Raw genomic sequence first — 20,000 nt, forward strand, 5'->3', positions numbered from 1 at the left:
CCACTTGTGGACTTGTAGCCTTCTGTACTTATAGCCTTGTGTACTTGTAGCCTTGTGTACTTGTAGCCTTGTGTTCTTGTGTACTTGTAGCCTTGTGTACTCGTAGCCTTGTGTACTTGTAGCCTTGTGTTATTGTGTACTTGTAGCCTTGTGTACTCGTAGCCTTGTGTACTTGTGTACTTGTAGCCTTGTGTACTTGTAGCCTTTGCTTTGCTGGTGATTCATTTGGACATGGGCGCCCATGTTGCTTGTTCCTGGCTCTTTAAGCGGTGTGGTGAGGCAGATAGAGTGGCCAAGTCCCGCCCCTTCCGTTTGCCTCCATGGGACCTATCTTTCAAAAAAATTTGAACGGTAGTCTATGGCGAAAAATAAATTCTTTTCTGGTCCCGGTTGACTTGTGCCTTGAATTACCCATATGATGTTTGTCAATTTTAAAGACAATTTTTTCATGTAAAGACATTTGCAGTTTGTTTCGTAACTATTGAATTACAACATTGTGAAAGATCGTAATTCCAACGACTACAAACCCATCAGTCGCGCTATTGACGTTAGCTCATTCACAGCCACACTAGATTGTACAAGCATACCAGCAACAGGTCTTAATTGGGCTTTCCTTGCCGAAGAAAATACCATGAGTCAGAGGATTAAACACATCAGGTAAGTTGTATTCGTCCATAGACTGTACATTACATACTGTTAAGTGACATAGCAGGCAGCAAGATGCAACCGTTAACTAGCATAACAGCTCTTATCGTTTCATTACGTTGGTGACGTACATCGTTCGAGACGAGAGATGTAGTCCACCGAGTGGATTCGCACAAAACCAACATAACTTTTGAAGTCTATCGAAAAACATTACTTTCTTGACGTGAAAAATTTTCTTTTAAATTCACACACATCATATGTAAAATTTGTGGCACAATTCAAACTGGACCAAAAAATAATTGTTATCTCTCCATTAACTCCCGTTCATAATTTTTTGAAAGATAGGTCCCATGGACCGGAAGTAAAAGGGGCGGGACTTCGCCACTATATGGTGGTGACAAAGCATTGTGTAACTTGTTGTTTGAAGTGGCAACAAGGGTGTTGCCAGGGAGTTTGGCTCTGCTGTGTGTGTGTTTATCACTGCAGTCATGCTTGTTCTGTGGTTAGTTAGTGTGTGTGTGTTTGTGTGTGTGTGTGTGTGTGTGTGTGTGCTGCAGTCGTGCCCATGTGGTTTGACAGAAGCTGGGTGCAGAGGCATCAGTCGCAGAGTTCTCATAAAAAGCAACAGTGTTTGTCTTTCTCGTCACTGTCTGCCCACTGCCTCACTCTCACCACCTCACAGGGCGCAAGTGTGTGTGTGTGTGTGTGTGTGTGTGTGTGTGTGTGTGTGAGATAAAGACCGAGTGAGACAGATCAAGAGAGAGCGAGCTTGTGTGAGTGTTTTGTTGGAGAGTGGTGAGGGGTACATGCATAGTTGTTCAGTGCAGGAGTGTTGAGTTAATGCGTGATCCCCAGGTTTGGCCTTTTCCTGGTGTCTGAGTGTGTGTGTGTGTGTGTGTGTGTGTGTGTGTGTGTGTGTGTGTGTGTTGGTGATGTTTAGACGCCTGGGCCAGTGATTACTGCGGCTGCCCATTTGTGACCTGCTCAATCAGGCCTCTCAAAGCACACTGGCACACACACACATTCCTCTCCCAAGCCCTGCCTGTGTGTGTGTGTGTGTGTGAATGAATGTTTTGTGAATGGTGTTTTTAGAGACTTCATATACATCTGTGTGTGTGTGATTTTAAGCTGTGTGTGTGTGTGACTCCTGATGTTCCCTGTTCGATGTAGCTTCCATGCGGTTATCTTCTGAAGGGCAGTGAGTAGGATGTCCCTATCTTGATAAACAGCCACTCTACAAGAAGAATTACGTCAACAGGCCAGTTTAGTAGCTATGTGTTTATCTATATAATTAAGCTGATTTATGGTCTGGATGGTGAGAGCCTGTGTGTGTGTGTGTGTGTGTGTGTGTGTGTGTGTGTGTGTGTGCGTGCATGTGTGCTTGTGTGTGTGTCGGGGGGGGGGCGGTGTATGGGCAAAATCATTATTTATCATACCCCTTTCTTTACATTACAGAAATGGAACTTCACATTGGTGATTTATAGCCATGTGTGTGCCTCCATTCTGTGTGTGTGTGTATTGTGTGCACTGGTTGTTGTGAGTGGGTGTGAGTGTATTGTGTGGACTGGTTGTTGTGAGTGGGTGTGCATGCATCTGGCACATATATGTGCTTGACTGTGTGTCCCTATGTGTTTAAGAGTGTGTGTTTGTGCCATGTTTGAGTGTGTGTGTATATGAGCGCATATGTGCCTGTATCTCCCCGAGTGCGTCTGTGCGTGCGTCTGTGTGTGCGTCTGTGAGTGTGCGTGCTTATGTATACGTGTGTGTGTGCGTCTGTGTGTGCGTCTGTGTGTGTGTGTGTGTGTGTGTATGTGTGTGTGTGTGTGTATGCGTGTGTGTGTGTGCGTGTGTGTGTGTGCGTCTGTGTGTGTGTGTGTGTGTGTATGTGTGTGTGTGTATGTGTGTGTGCGTGTGTGTGTGCGCGTCTGTGTGTGTGTGTGTGTGTGTGTGAGTGCAGCAGCTCAGCTGTATTCTAATGAAGCAGGGCTCATTGTTGTGCTGTGAAGGGGCTGGCGGCGCTGCATTCCTCTGCTGAGGGGCCTCTGCTCTGAGCACAGCCCTGCTGGAGCACCACACACACACACACACACACACACACACACATACACATCCATTTAACCATACACTCACACATCCATTTAACCATACACACACACACACACACACACACACACACACACATACACATCCATTTAACCATACACTCACACATCCATTTAACCATACACACACACACACACACACACACACACACACACACACACACACACACACATCCATTTAACCATACACACACACATCCATTTAACCACACACACACACGCACGCATAGACACACACTCACTCACTCATCCATCCATACAAGCATAGCATACACACACACACACACAAACACACACACACACACACACACACCCCCCTCCCTGCTCTTGTCCTTTATGGACCTGCACGCCTCCACCTGGCAGGGCATCTAACAGGAGGCTGGAGCAGGACACAAAGGCTACACACACACACACACACACACACACACGCATACATACTATTAATAGTGCTGTTTGGACAGCTTGCTCTGATGGAGACAAGCCTCATATTTCACATTGAGGAACCTCACACAACCCATTACACACACAACACACACCACAACCCATTACACACACAGCACACACACACACACACACACACACACACACACACACACACAACCCATTACACACACAACACACACACCACAACCCACTACATACAACACACACGCAACACACAGACCACAACCGATTACACACACAACACACACACCACAACCCATTACACACACAACACACACACCACAACCCATTAAACACGCAACACACACACCACAACCCATTACACACGCAACACACACACCACAACCCATTACACACACACACACACCACACACACCACACACACCACAACCCATTACACACACACACACACACACACACACACCACACACACCACAACCCATTACACACACACACACAACCCATTACACACACAACACACACACCACAACCCACTACACACACACACACAACACACACACCACAACCCATTACACACACACAACACACACACCACAACCCACTACACACACACAACACACACACCACAACCCATTACACACACAACACACACACCATAACCCATTACACACACATCACAACCCATTACACATACAACACACACACCACAACCCATTATACACAACACACACATCACAACCCATTACACATACATCACACACAACACACACACCACAACCCATTACACACAACACACACACACCACAACCCATTACACACACAACACACACATAACCCATTACACACACATCACAACCCATTACATCTACAACTCACATATCACAACCCATTACAAACACAACACACACAACACACACATCACAACTCCTCACAAACACAACACACACAACACACACATCACAACCCATTACAAACACAACACACACATCACAACCCATTACACATACAACACACTTACATCACACCACATTACATCCAACATAAATCCAATATCACCATGAACCACCGTCTTCTTTTTGTGGAGCATCTGTTAGGGTATAGAAATGTACACGATAGAGACATCATGCCAGGAGAAGAGAATACATTTGGATTAGATTTGTTTTGATATAGTTGCAGATACACACATTTCTTCAAAAACATGTTGCTTTCACTGCTTAAAAGGAATTGTAGCAGGTCTCAGTTTCAGATTCATTGTTCAGTCTGTCAATTTCTAGAGGCAGCAGAGGTTCTGTGTGTGTGTGTGTGTGTGTGTGTGTGTGTGGAGGCAGCAGAAGTTCTGCACGCATGTGGTTGCACTTTGATTGTTGTTGCACGAGCCTGAATGACTTTTCTGTGTGTGTGTGTGTGTTGAACCAAGCTTCACCAACTGCGCAATTTCCTGGATAAACATCAAAAGCTGTCCAGCATACCCCTCGGAGCGAGCTACAGACAGGGGGTGTAAACCCAGCCACATCAGGGCCAGATCAGGGCCAGATCAGGGCCGCATCAGGGCCACATCAGAGCCACATCAGGGCCACATCAGAGCCATATCAGGGCCACATCAGAGCCACATCAGGGCCACATCAGAGCCACATCAGGGCCATATCAGGGCCACATCAGGGCCACATCAGAGCCACATCAGGGCCACATCAGAGCCACATCAGGGCCACATCAGAGCCACATCAGGGCCAGATCAGGGCCAGATCAGAGCCACATCAGGGCCATATCAGGGCCATATCAGGGCCATATCAGGGCCAGATCAGAGCCGCATCAGGGCCAGATCAGGGCCATGTCTGCTGCTCCAGTATGGACTGCATTGTTTATAGCTGGAGCCCAGTATTCCCAGTGCCCGCCCACTTCCTCCTTTTCTACAGCCACTGTTCCCCTCCTCCTTTCCTCCGGCCCTCCCAGCCCCTGCTAAAGAGACGTGGAAACCCCTTTAACATGCCCCCCCCCCCCCCCACACACACACACACACCAGAATCCAGTCCAGCCCCCCTCCCCACTCATGAGCCCAAACTCCAGCGCAGTCCCAGTTAACATCCCACCATATTTCCCTGCCTTGCTTTAGCCTGGTGCACCTCGAGGGACTCGGGAGTAGAGCTGGGACTCCCGGTGCTCCGATGGGACTCTGGAGTAGAGCTGGGACTCCCTGTGCTCCGATGGGACTCTGGAGTAGAGTTGGGATTCCCGGTGCTCCGATGGGACTCGGGAGTAGAGCTGGGATTCCCTGTGCTCCGATGGGTCCCAAGCAAACAGCCTGGTCAGGTGGAGGTTGGATCTGGCGCCAGTGTGGGGCCAATTCATATCTGTCCTGCCTCATTTAAGCCTGATGCACCTTTGGGTAGTATTCCTAGTGTTCCTGGTGCCCTAGCACAGCGTTTCTCAAACTATGGGCCGCGACAGAAACCGAAACTACCCGATAACGTTGGTAGCAAAGCTCTGCTTCAACCTGTCGGAAGGCTGTTTATTTATTTAACGGCATTTAATAGAACTACGTGGATTCTTGCAATTTCCATATAAACAGAGCAGAGACTGTATAATACACTGTCTAGCATTGAGTAGGCCTCTGAGTATAGTCAAATTTGAATATAACGTGGCCAAAAGATATTGTAGCCTTATTAGTCTTCCTATTAAAGATCTCCAGAGATTTACGCTTATCTGCTCCGCCGTTTACCATTGAAGGTTCTAAAATTCTATGTTGAATTCAATGAACCCAGTAGGCGTGTAGGCGGGTCCTATGACCCCAAAGTCTGCCATGACCGGGCCTCAGGTCAAAGAAGTTTGAGAGAGGCTGCCCTACCATACAGTGTTCCTGTTTCTCCTAGTGTTCCTAGCATCCTAGCATCCAGTATTCATACTGCTCCTAGTGTTCCTAGCATCCAGTATTCCTACTGCTCCTAGTGTTCCTAGCATCCTAGCATACAGTATTCCTACTGCTCCTACTGCTCCTAGTGTTCCTAGCACACAGTATTCCTACTGCTCCTAGTGTTCCTAGCATCCTAGCATACAGTATTCCTACTGCTCCTACTGCTCCTAGTGTTCCTAGCACTCAGTATTCCTACTGCTCCTAGTGTTCCTAGTGTTCCTAGCACTCAGTATTCCTACTGCTCCTAGTGTTCCTAGCATCCTAGCATACAGTATTCCTACTGCTCCTACTGCTCCTAGCATCCTAGCATACAGTATTCCTACTGCTCCTACTGCTCCTAGTGTTCCTAGCACACAGTATTCCTACTGCTCCTAGTGTTCCTAGCATCCTAGCACACAGTATTCCTACTGCTCCTAGTGTTCCTAGCATCCTAGCATACAGTATTCCTACTGCTCCTACTGCTCCTAGTGTTCCTAGCACTCAGTATTCCTACTGCTCCTAGTGTTCCTAGCATCCTAGCATACAGTATTCCTACTGCTCCTACTGCTCCTAGCATCCTAGCATACAGTATTCCTACTGCTCCTACTGCTCCTAGTGTTCCTAGCATACAGTATTCCTACTGCTCACAACTTGAACTTTATTCTTTCTCTCTCTCTCTCTCTCTCTCTCTCTCTCTCTCTCTCTCTCTCTCTCTCTCTCTCCCTTCCTCTCCCTCTCTCCCTCTATCTCTCTCTATCTCTCTCTCTCTCTCTCCCTCTCTCTCGGTTTCCGTGGTTGTTTTGGTAAATCGAGGTCGAGGTCTGTATCTGAGCCGGTCGTCCCACAGTCAGATGATATTGAGGTGGGGATGTGTGGTGTGGTCTTGCCCAACACTTCCTCTGTCTGTCCCAATTCTGAGTCACGTGCTGCTGCTGCTACTCAAGGGTTCTTCCTGTTAAATCAGCGAGTTTTCTCACACTGGTCATCAGGAGCTAAGCCAAGGCACTGGTCATCAGGAGCTAAGCCAAGCCACTGGTCATTAGGAGCTAAACCAGGCGAATCTCATTCTTCTTTCACTGAGCTGATGCCGTATTGGTAGTGGCACTACTCGGCTTAAACTACTACTTGGACCGCTCCTTAAAGCACATCCAGACAGGAAGTTGCATCACCTACCATTGCTGAAATAATTTCAAGTTTTAAGACGACAAGTTTATACAGCAAGGTTATTTATTTGGTCAGCATTCTCTATGTGCCGTTCACAATAGCATAGACTACTCTAGGTAATGATCAGTGGTAGCACCCAGCTTGGACAGTCCTTCATGCCAAAGGCCACTGTGCCTGCAGGTCTGTGGTCATCCAGCCAGTTAGGAGCACAGCAGACACAACCAATCAATCATCTGAAACCTCAAGTTATTCGTTGTGTGAAATCCAATTTAGTGCTGTGAAGAGAGGAACGTCCTCAGCCTCCTCAGCTCTTTGTGGGCAATGCTGATACAGACATAACTAATCAATCATCAGCTGTCTAAGTGGTTGATTAGACGAGATTGGGTGTGCCTCTGCAGCTATTCGTCCCGATCAGGGAGTCTTACAAGCTGGTTGTGTGGCACTGCATAGACACAACTAATCTATCGTCTGATGTCAGCAGTTAATAAACTGTGGAAAATCAGGCATGCGGCTACGTGGGGAGGAGCGATGAGAAGAGCATCTCCTCATGGATGAAGCTGGAGAAAGACTCAATCAATCAATCAATCAATCAATCAATCAATCAATCATCTGATGCCTCTGTGTGTGTCTGCTTGTGTGTCTGCGTGTGTGTGTATGTGTGTCTGCGTGTGTATGTCTGTGTGTGTGTGTGTGTGTGTGTGTGTGTGCGTGCGTGCGTGCGTGCGTGCGTGCGTGCGTGCGTGCGTGCGTGCGTGCGTGCGTGCGTGCGTGCGTGCGTGCGTGCGTGCGTGTGACGCACCCCAACCCTGACTCACACGTGTGATGTGATGAGATGCTGGATCTCTGACCTTGAGCTAGCCTGCTCCTACACCCAGTGCCCCAGTGTTGGAGAGGAGGGGGGGGGGGTTCAGTCCAGACTGACCTGATGCCATTGAGGGGCTCAAATTACGCAGTTGCCCCCAGCCGTAGACAATGGATGAGTTATAGTGACTGTTGTGTTTGTGGCTGAATGAATGTGTGTGTGGGATCCAGGATAAAATTGCTGGCCGGGCCTGCTCTGATGGCTGAAAGAGCTTGTATCTGTGTCAATGTGTGACTGTCTGTCTGTTTGTGTGTGTGTGTGTGTGGAAGTCTAAACCCACGCAAGTGAATTAGTGTGTGTCTGTGTCTGTCTGTGTGACCGTACTGTCCAAACCCAAGTGAATTAATGTGTGCGTGTGTGTGTGTTTCTGTGTGCATCTGTGTGACATTACAGTCCAAACCCAAGTGAATTAATGTCCAGATCTGTCTATGTGTGTGTGTGTGTGTGTGTGTGTGTGTGTGTGTGTGTGTGTGTGTGTGTTGCGCAGTTGTCTCTGTTGCTGCCTGTCTGGGACAGTGGGCTGAGTGTTCTCCTTCTGTGTGTGTGTGTGTGTGTGCGCGCGTGTGTACGCTTGTCCTGCTCTGTCAGAAGCAAATTTGCATACACCCCTCAACCCCCTTACTTGAATCCTGAGTGTTTTGCATACCCACACTCATAACCCCCCCCCCCCCCCTTGAGGAAATGAACTCTGGGTGTCCCTCCACCTCTAACCCCCACCCCCCACCTCAGCCACCACAGGCCTTCATTGTGGAAGCCACAGCATCCCCCCCAATCAGAGCGGCATTGTGTATCTTGCGCAACTCAAGCCGTAGCACATGTGGGCAAATGATGCTGGATTTGCCTACGCTGAACCCGTAGCACATGTGGGCAAATGATGCTGGATTTGCCTATGCTGAACCCGTAGCACATGTGGGCAAATGATGCTGGATTTGCCTACGCTACGCTGGAACAGCCTCTCTCTAACGCCCTCCGCTGCCACACTGGATCATTTGACTGCCACCGTCGGCGATTGCGTGTAGATAAAGAAAGTGGATTCAGTTTCAGCCGTTGTTTTTTTTTTTTTTGTGTTTTCTGTGTGTTTTTGGCAGATCTGGTCCAAGGAGGGTGATGGATGGCTCCAATTAAGTGTTGTTCTGTGCTTTCAGGAACTGATTAGAACTCTGCCTGATGTGATGGCACAGAATGTAGGCATACCGGTAGTCTGTAATGAGGCATTGCATTCATCAACCCTGTACGATCTCACAGCAGCAGTCGATCTGTGTTGATGTTCGATCACTTCTTCAGGTTCTCGTACCAGGCCTTTATCACGAGTTCTATCACATCTTCAGGTTCTCGTACCAGGCCTTTATCACGAGTTCTATCACATCTTCAGGTTCTCGTACCAGGCCTTTATCACGAGTTCTATCACATCTTCAGGTTCTCGTACCAGGCCTTTATCACGAGTTCTATCACATCTTCAGGTTCTCGTACCAGGCCTTTATCACGAGTTCTATCACATGTTATCTAGTGCATCATAAAATGAACAGAAACGGAGTGCACGCTGTATGCTGTGTTTGTGTCTACAGCTTCATCCAGGCAAATGGAACATGGAGGTTTAGAATCTTACATCGTTCATGACGGCGTTCTTTCACCAGAATGTGCCAAACTCTCCTGCTGAAGGGTAACAAACGTGCCGTATACTTCTCATGTGTATGTGGAAGTACATATATGTGACAAGTGGTCCTAATTCTACATAGGCCACATCTTGTAACAGCATGGACCAGTGTTACTGTACATTACTCTTGATGAAGTCCATATTTAGCCACAGATGTCTTTGTCCAGGGAGGCCTCACATGGAGATGTTGTGACGGTCAGATGAAGAGAGATGTGTTGGTGTGCTGGGACTCTGAGAGATGTGTTGGTGTGCTGGGACTCTGAGAGATGTGTTGGTGTGCTGGGCCTCTGAGAGATGTGTTGGTGTGCTGGGCCTCTTCCTGTACTGGGACCTCCCTGCTACTCCCGGCTACAATCATAAAATGGAGGCTCAGAGTTTGGCACTGAACTTGGGGGGACTGTTTCCACTCTTGACTAAGTTTGTGTGTGTGTGTGTGTGTGTGTTTTCAGGCAACATTTCCCTGGTAACGTCACCCGGCTACAGTCCTGCCACCAAGATTACTTTGGGAGCGGTGAACTCCAACGTGGGTACCCCAATGGTGAGTGGGCCTTTTCATTTGCTCTTTCTTTCCCTCTTTCCTTCATTTGTGCGTTCTGTCATTTATTCCTGCTTCTTTCCCTCTTTGCTTCATCCTTTCTGGTTTCAATGAACACACAAAAACATTACGGGCAATTCCACGGAATATGGACTTTTTGTCACATCCATAACGCCAGTGAAATGCCTTGGCATTTGTATGATGTGAATGATAACATTAATTTTTTGTGCATTTTTTCTCATGTACATTCTTCAGCCAAAAATAGCAAATGCTCAAATTTCATGTAATCATTTACATCATACTATCATATTTTATTGGCGTTATTGATGTTACAAAAAACGTAATTTTCCATGGAATTGCCCTTACACAGCATTTAAATAGCCTAGTTAACGTAAAAATGAAATGAAATCCAGATTGGTTGTGGAGAATGTTTAAAACTTAATGAAAGGATCCCAGTTAGCGGTAGTCCAGGGGACCGGGACAGCTTGATGCTGTGACAAGCTTGATGCTGTGACATGCTTGATGCTGTGACATGCTTGATGCTGTGACATGCTTGGTGCTGTGACATGCTTTGTGCTGTGACACGTTTGGTGCTGTGACAAGTTTGGTGCTGTGACAAGCTTGATGCTGTGACATGCTTGGTGCTGTGACATGCTTTTTGCTGTGACACGTTTGGTGCTGTGACATGCTTGCTGCTGTGACATGCTTGTCAAGTGATTGATAGGGAATAATACGTAATTCTCCTGTCAAATTGGAGCCATACAGGGCATATTTAAAAAATTAATGAATCTTGAAATGTTACCATATGATATATCTGTTTCTAAAGCTAAGAACTGTATGCTTTTACCCTTTATAAACACAAAGCATATGGTGGGGATCACATTGGCCAGAGGCAAGCGTAACTCAACACTCAGACCATAATAAGTTATCTCGTTCCTAAGTAACACAAGCGGTTTGCCTGAACTGACAATTGAATATCCTCGTGTTGCGCTTTGAAAGTTGAACCAAGTTCAGCGCTCAGCTTGTTCAACGCTAGCATTGCCACTGTTCCGCTGCCGAACAATAGGAAACCGCTTGCCGCTGGCTAATGTGATCCCCGGCTAAATGTTTCCTGCCGTTTGATCTGCACAAAGGAAAGCTTCTTTTTATCCTAGTTTTGGAAAGTTCTGGAAACGATTGTAAGTTCACGCAGCTGAGCCAGAAGCTGCGCTCCTTAAGACTCCTGGGCACCAAAAGCACCAATCACGTCCCCAGGATTAGCACCAATCACGTACCCAGGATCAGCCTCGTCTCAACCCCATACGCACCAATCACGTCCCCAGGATCAGCCTCGTCTCAACCCCATACGCACCAATCACGTCCCCAGGATCAGCCTCGTCTCAGCCCCATACGCACCAATCACGTCCCCAGGATTAGCACCAATCACGTCCCCAGGATCAGCCTCGTCTCAACCCCATACGCACCAATCACGTCCCCAGGATTAGCACCAATCACGTCCCCAGGATCAGCCTCGTCTCAACCCCATACGCACAGGCCAGTGGGGAGTCCGATCCAAAGTCTGTTCTAATGAAGCCTGGATGATGCATTCCGCTGGAGGCGGGGGGGGGGGGTTGGGTTGTGATTAAGCGTGGAGGATGCATTCCGCTGGGGGCGGGGGGGGGGGTTGTGATTAAGCCTGGAGGATGCATTCCGCTGGGGGCGGGGGGGTTGTTTTGATGAGCTGTCGTCACGGCTGGATCATTCAGGTCAGGGCTGCAGTAACAGGCCCACGCAGTAGTGAAATATTAACCTGTTTTTATCACACACAAAGCAAAAGCAAAACTATGTGCTTATCAGTTGTCACAGGGATGCAGGATGCAACAAAGGGTGTGTAGTGTATAGTGTGTAGTGTGTGTGTGTGTGTGTGAGGGGGGTGGGGGACTGAGGGAGGGGAATAAAACAGAAGACCAGTCCCCAGGTGTGGAGTGAGAGTGCTGACTGTGTGCGTCTGGTCGTGTTGTAACTGGCCCACTGGATGAGCAGTTGGTGCCAGGGCTGCACGATTTGGGCACTATATCCAATTGTCATTTTTCTGACAGATATTGTGATTTCATTTGCGATATAGTTTTTGAAAGTCAACCTTCAGTTCAATATACCAAATTTGGTTTGAAGTTGGGCCACTCCTGATTGGTGGGCATGCCTAGTGCATTAGAAGAACAGCACTTCTGATTGGTGGGCATGCCTAGTGCATGAGAAGAACAGCACTTCTGATTGGCGGGCATGCCTAGTGCATGAGAAGAACAGCACTTCTGATTGGTGAGCTTCACTGTCTGTCACACAAGGAGGATGACATGAGTGCAGAAATCATAGCTGGGACAACACTCACCATTGGACAGAGCTGAGAGCTGCTTGGTTAACGGCAGCCTTTGTGCCGGCCTGGTTAAGAGCTGCCTGGTTAACGGCAGCCTTTGTGCCGGCCTGGTTAAGAGCTGCCTGGTTAACGGCAGCCTTTGTGCCGGCCTGGTTGACGTTTTGGTCAGTTCCGTTTCTGTGGCATGAGGGTTCAGTTTAGGAGCCTGAGAGAAAGAATGCACGTGTGTGTTCCACCTTTACCCCACCAAGCCAGCCCGTGCCCGCCAGCTCTATCACACTGCACATAGTGTCTTCTTATCAGTTCAAATCTTAGGAACACGCGCACACACACACACACACACACACACACACACAGAGAGAGAGAGAGAGATCAATGTTGAAACCCAAATCAAATCTATCTGTGTTTCCGATCTCCACTTAACCGTTGGGCCATCTTGTATCTCCCCCCCCCCATATGCACTGCATGCTAAGATCCATACTGTCCACTCAAACAGAATATGATTAGGGAGTGTGTAGATAGATCCGATCAATCCACATTAGCCTGCCAACAGCACCACACCACTTTTCCTGTACGTTATCTGGGTTCATTATTACTTTGCAAATCATATGTTTTATTCTTTTAGAACGGTTCTATTATCTCTGGGTTTGCATGACGTATGTGCTGTGAGCTGATGCTTCTTGGTCATTGGGTGGCTCTAGGTCATGAAGGTATTATATATAACTGGAGAGAGTGACTAAGTCCCGCCCCCATTCATTTCAATGGCCCATGCTAGGCTAGCTACTTCAGCTAAAAAAGCATGAAATTGACCGCAGCCATCTTTACGAAAATGGCGTTTCATGGGTGTTCGTTTCCGGCACCAGCTAGAATTAGCCTATTAGATTCCACGTTACAGACGGAGACAACGTAAGGTACAACGGTATGTCGTTGATGAAGATTGGACATTCCCTCAGAGGAAAAGAAGTTGTTCGGGAACGCGCTTCACCTCGTTATAAGCGCAAATTCATTTAATTGGTTGGGATAACATTTTGGGAATGGTGGTAAAGTTTGCCCTGTCTCTGAAGTCCTAGGTTATTTAATGTGATGTTCATATGTGATAATAAACGATGCGAATCAATATTGTGTCACTTTAGGCTTCACAAATAATGATCCCTAAATACTATATTTGGACAGGTTGTAGGCCTATTACGCAATAGGCTATCCAACGAAAATGACTATTAATTAAGTAGACATGGTATGTAAGAAACGTGTGGATAGCTGGGATTTTTGCTGCACCCAGTGTGAATTTGCAGCTTGTTAAGCCTAGGCTACATTTGCAGGCAGAAGAAATGAAGCCAACGCAAGTTAAACTTCGATAGAAGCGCACATCCCTCGGGTATTGTGGTTCAAGCAGGCATAGAGTCTGCAACTGTTGTTGGACATTTGGCTTTTGCCTCGACTGGCAGCCTGAACATTTAAATCAAATGCATAGCCTAATCATGTCAATGTTGCAAGAAAGCAAACGAAATAAGTCATTGACATTTGTTTCGTTTTAAATCACTTGGCGAGACAGGTTATATGATCCAGACGTTGCGTTCTACAGAACTACAGCCTGTGCGTTTTAAAATAGTCTTCATACACAACGCAATGAGTAGGCTAATAATTGGATATAGGTCATTGCTATGCATCTGCCAAAGTGTATGGTCATAGTCAGTTACTTTAAGGTAATTACTTGGCCTAATATGACAACATTAACATTTTTCTTTTATTTACCACAAAGTCCGGTAATACAGCCTAAACCATGTAGGCATTAAGTCAAGTATCAGTAGCTTAATCCAAGTAGCTTGTTGTTTTATTTGTCGTCTTCCAGAAATGCAAACCAACATGGATGCGCGAGGACGCTCGTGCCCAACACTAAACTCGTGCATGAGCCGTCATCTACCAATCAGCATGTAAAAACTGGTGCCGGAAGTTGCAACCATGTAACGCCATGTTTTCAAAAATTTCGGCGGCCAAATGCCATGCTAAGTGGCTGAAGCTAACCCTTCAAATCCTGACCCCCTGCTCTAGGTCCCTAGTTCAGGGTTGGCAGAAGGGAACTCCTGCAGTTCTGTCTACTCTCGGTAGGGGGCGCTCACCTACCAAGCTCACTCCTCTGGTGCCCAATGCAGCAGGCTGGTGGATGCAGCCTCAAGCTCACACACACACACACACATTGGCACACACACAAGCTTACTTAATCAGATGTGTGACTGTGGTTGTGTGTACCGTAAGTGCAGCATCGATGCCCCATGATACACGGGACTGAGAGGAGAGGAGAGAGGGAGAGAACAGGAGAGGAGGGGTGAGGGAGAGAGAGAGGAGAGGTGAGGGGTGAGGGAGAGAGAGAGGAGAGGTGAGGGGTGAGGGAGGGCAAGAGAGGTGGAGAGAGGTGGAGAGAGGTGGGGAGAGGAGAGGAGACAGGAGGATGAGAGAGGAGAGGAGAGGAGAGAGGAGGATGAGAGAGGTGGGGAGAGGATAGCGGGGATCTATTCAGCTCTGTTAGAGGAGCGTGCTGTGAACACTGTGATGGCTATTATATATGGTCCTTAATGAGGGGCTGGGGGGTACAGACACTCGTTAAGCCCCCCTCCCAAATCACCACCACCACCACCACTACACACATGCATGCACACACACACACACACACACACACACACATACATACATACATAAATACACACACACACACACACACTGGCTGCAGCTCTATAGCGGCTGTGTGTGACTCCTCAGCTGCACTAGGTGGCGCCCCTCTCCCCTACACCAGACCTGCAGTGATGGATGACCCAACACACACCCCTGCCAAACACACTGACCAACACACACCCCTGCTGGACCACTCAGAGACACATATACTGTGTATGTGTGTAAATGTATGTCCATACATTTTCTTTTTTCTTAATTATTATGACATCTAGTTATATTATTTACATATATCAACACTCTGGTATATATTATTATAGGAGAGAAGGAGGAGGAGGAGGAGGAGGAGGGGAGGAGAGGAGGATGAGATTGGGAGGAGAGGAGAGGAGGATGAGATTGAGAGAAGGAGGAGAGGGCAGGGCCAGGAGCCGGTGTGGGGGAGGGATGGAGGGAGGTGTGACTGGCTGTGATTGATGAGCACTAAGGGAGCGGATGTCCTTGGTGACACACTCAGTGTGACCCTGAGAGAGAGAGAGAGAGAGAGAGATATGTGAGGAGGTGGAGACGTGAGGAGAGGCAGTCTGATATTCCCTTACTCTGCGCTCATCCTTCATCAGCAGGTTTCTGCACTGTGTGTATGTGTATAGAGTATGTATATCTGTGTGTGTGTGTAGAGTATGTATATCTGTGTGTGTAGTGTGTATCTCTGTGTGTGTGTAGAGTGAGTGTGTAGAGTGTGTGTGTAAGGGAGCATTCTTCAGTTCATTAATTTTGTCTCCGAGAACAAGTATGGCCCTAGTACACACACCTCTATAGTGCCTATGCTGTCTCTTGCACGTGTAGAGTTTCTCACCCTCTCTCTCTCTCCTCTCTACCTCTCTTCTCTCTCCTCTCTCTCTCTGTCCTTCACACCTGCAGAGGGAGCTTTAACCTGAAGCTCACATACATGCACATTCAGCAGAGATTTGTAATTGAACTGTTCTCACTGAATTCATCCACAGTACAGAATCCGATGTGTTCATCTTTTATCTGTCGCCTCTGCTCCCTCCAGACCTGTAGGGGGAGCAGGAGGGTAGATACACGTAGACCTATACACTAATGAAGGAAACAAGCATGCATTTAATTAAGAATTAATACATGGGATGCTAATGACTGCCTTGGACCATATGCTCAGCTAGAAGATGAGCATCTGAGGATCTGATTGGGTCATCGGGGAGCAGTCGAGCCCCCCCCCCCCTCCTCCTTGTCTGGTCTTGTTGGAGCTTGTGCTTTGCATGGCACACTAGTGGGCCTTGAGCAATGTGTTCTGTTGTACAAGTGGGTGTGTGTAAGTATCTGTAGATGTGTGTGTGTGTGTGGGGGGGGGTGGGGGGGGGGTGGCATCTGTACGTGTATGTGGCGTGAGAGAGTAAGGGGTGTGTGTGTGTGTGTGTGTGTGTGTGTAGAGAGAGAGAGAGGGGGGGGGTCTGTCTGTGGGGCCCCATTGCTAATCAGCCAAATGCATCTCTTCAGTTGGACACCTGTCTCAGCCTGCCATCTCAGCTGCACAGCATTTGCATAAGAAATCTTATCAAAGCAAAAACGCTTGTGCTCTCTCAGGGAGGGTGGCTATGTGCATGGCAGTCTATCTGTCAGTTTGTGTGTATTTGCATTGTAGTGTGTGTGTGAAATCAAACTCACACACACACACAAAAGGATTTAAAGACTCAAGCACACGCGTGTATATATATATATATATATATATACGTGTATAAACGTGTATGTGTGTTTAGATATGTCAGTGTTTGCATAGCTGTGTGTGTGTTTCTGTGTGAGTTTACTTGTGGGTGTGAGTGTGTTTGCCTATAGAACCCTGATCTGAAATATTGATCTGTGACACCTGCCCTTGGACAATTCACCTTCCCCCGTCCTGTTAACAAGCCCCATCATTATTACACTGTGTCTATCCATCTCTCTCTCTGTTTAATCTCTCTATCCATCTCTCTCTCTGTTCATCCTCACACACACACTGTCTATCCATCTCTCTCTCTCTCTATGTATCTCTCTATCCATCTCTCTGTTTAATCTCTCTCCGTTTCCCCTGTTTCCTCAGTGGTAAGAATAACTGTACGTACACACTAGGGGTGTAACGGTACACAGAAGTCACGGTTCGGTTTATACCTCGGTTCGGACATCACGGTTCGGTACGAGTTCGGTACAATGGAGGGAAAAGCAAAACAAAAATGCAGAAAGCATTTTTTTTTGTACATGTCTCAGGCTGTACCACCTAGTGTCATACTGTACAGTCTCTTCCTTGAGCTATCTGCAACAGCCTGAAGTGTGTAAGCTAAACAGTACAATAAGTACCCAAACTCCATCTGTAACTTGTAAACAATATAAGACAATCAGCTATAAAACTGAAAATAGGCCTACATCATCTCTTATTTCTGAAAGTGCAAATTACATAGAAAAATTATTTTAAAAATCCACTTAAGCAAGACCTTCAACATCTGTGTTTAGTTGTATATGGAAGGGTCTACAATTTGCCTCAATATTTTTTTTATTGTGTGTAAAGTAATAATCTAGCCTACTAACTGTGAAAATATCACACTATTTTGCCTTTTTTTAAAAAACGAAATTGCTACTTTCATTTCATAAACAGACTACAACTAGAAGTCACGTGACTTTGCCCTTTGACGTTAACTCACCGTAGCATGGTTTGTTTATTAGCCTGGTTAGCATTGTCAATTTATTTACTGTCTATGCACTTAACACTACCAGCTCCTCATGTGAGAAGTTACAAGTTACCCCAACATAAAGGTAATTACCACGCGATTTACATAGCTTTCTGTCATTACGAAATCATTTAATTTAAGCCATAGGTTTTGGCCCTATTTGTATGTGTATCCAAAGGCTGCTGAAGCACAGGGTAAGTTGTTTTTCCCCCTCGTTTCAGTGATTGGTAGCCTACATCATCTGGGTGATGGCTTCGAATATGTGTAGCATTTTTTCCACTCACATAGTGCTACCCAACAACTGCTGAACAACGCCGACACAGTTTCATCTTATCCACCACTCTTTCGCCTGTACTAACGTTACTGTAACTGAAATTCTCAAACTTGCGATTTTAAAGAGACCAGCGGATCCTCTAACTCTTGTGGATCTAACCTTAGTGCTGCTAATGACTGACGGACTCGACCGACGACCTGACAAAAAAAAACATAGGCGCCAATCAGAGTTTCAGAGCTAAGGCGAGGCTACAGATTAGCGTTAGGTGTCGCTAAAGAACTCCCGTAACTCTCGCTACTTAACAGTAATTGCGCATGACATTAATTAATCCGCACACAAGTTTTATGTATTTTTATACCGTGTATTCTCCGTGTAAATTCATGCACCGAACCGTGAAGCCCGTACCGTTTCGGTTCAATACGAATACATGAACCGTTACACCCCTAGTACACACCGCCGCCGACTTGAGCTTCCAAAGATTCAGGAAGTCATTCATTTCCAATGGAAGCTGGCTTCTCTCAGCTGCCAGAAGCGGCAAATCCGTCAGCGTCGCGTTTTGGGCGTCTTGAGCAACTTGAGCGTCAAGCAGAAAGTTGAAAGTCAGTCAACTTTATGGTAATGAGCTATGATGCGGTTCAGCGACCAACGACCAGCAACCAATCGAGTAGAATAAAGTATTAAGATAGAACATGATCGAACGTAAAATGCTGCCACATCAGAGTGGCCAAAGCGTCCAAAGCTTCCCTGGACTTTTTTGACAAGCGTCCTTGACAGGGCGACCAGAGCTTCTTTGGAAGCTCAAGTCGGCGGCGGTCTGTACGTACAGTTAGATCAAGTCAGCGGCGGTGTGTACGTACGGCGGCGGTGTGTACGTACAGTAAGGGGCAGCCAGACAGATGATATATGCCCACTGATGTGGCATTTAACCGCCTATCGATGGGCTGCTTTGTCTCTGCTCCGCCATTGATTCCATATTCTTTTGGCTGTCCTGAAGTTTACACGCGGGGAATGCCTTATTGTGAAGGGAACTGACCATTCAAGTCTCTCCCGAACTCTTTCTCTGTCCGACTCGTCTAGTGATTGGTGATGTAGACTTGAAACAATATCACAACATCTCATGATAGTTAGTAAGGATTGCGTGTGTTAACGGGGCGCTGGATTGCGTGTGTTAACAGGGCGTTGGAACGCGTGTGTGAACGGGGCAGTGGGACTTTAATGTTATATCCTGTTCACTGGTTATGATCATGTGACAAAATTGGACAACTAACTTGTTTAATAAAATAATGTTAACCTCTCTCTCTCTCTCTTCCTCTTTCTTTCTCTCTCCCTCTCCCCCTCTCTCTCTCTCTCTCTCTCTCTCTCTCTTTCTCTCTCTCCCCCTCTCTCTCCCTCTCTTTCTCTCTTTCTCTCCCGCTCTCCCTCTCTCTCTCTCTCTCTCTCTCTCTCTCTCTCAGATCATCAGCACGCCACAGAGAGTCTCTCACTCCGGCAGCATCATCATCGGCAGCCCGTTCCAAACACACACGCCCACGGCCATGGTGACGCAAGCCCGAGTGCCAGAGGCCAACGAGTGGACCCCTGGGTCAGTCTCATATCACACACACATGCACACACACACACAAGCATGCACTCACTTTCAGACACGCACACACACATTCACACTTCATACACACACACACACATTCACACACTCGTCATTGATTCCACTCATTCACATATATACACACACACACACACACACACA

The 20,000-nt window shown here is 47.1% G+C and overlaps 1 protein-coding gene across 3 annotated transcripts in view; it reads left to right on the forward strand.

The window, feature by feature from the left end:
* tfdp2 (transcription factor Dp-2) overlaps positions 1 to 20,000 on the forward strand; it is a 50,092-nt gene that overhangs the window by 14,309 nt on the left and 15,783 nt on the right. For all 3 annotated transcript variants that reach the window (XM_076282919.1, XM_076282921.1, XM_076282920.1), the window contains 2 exons: positions 10,169 to 10,257; positions 19,711 to 19,838. In XM_076282919.1, the coding sequence (XP_076139034.1) occupies positions 10,169 to 10,257; positions 19,711 to 19,838 (217 nt within the window). The remainder of the gene's footprint in view (positions 1 to 10,168; positions 10,258 to 19,710; positions 19,839 to 20,000) is intronic.

Source organism: Alosa pseudoharengus, unplaced genomic scaffold (assembly GCF_046254945.1).
Source record: "Alosa pseudoharengus isolate Yale_2024_CS ecotype anadromous, Long Island Sound unplaced genomic scaffold, YU_APseudo_1.1 YU_APseudo_1.1_scf_13, whole genome shotgun sequence".
Classification (NCBI taxonomy): Eukaryota; Metazoa; Chordata; class Actinopteri; order Clupeiformes; family Clupeidae; genus Alosa; species Alosa pseudoharengus.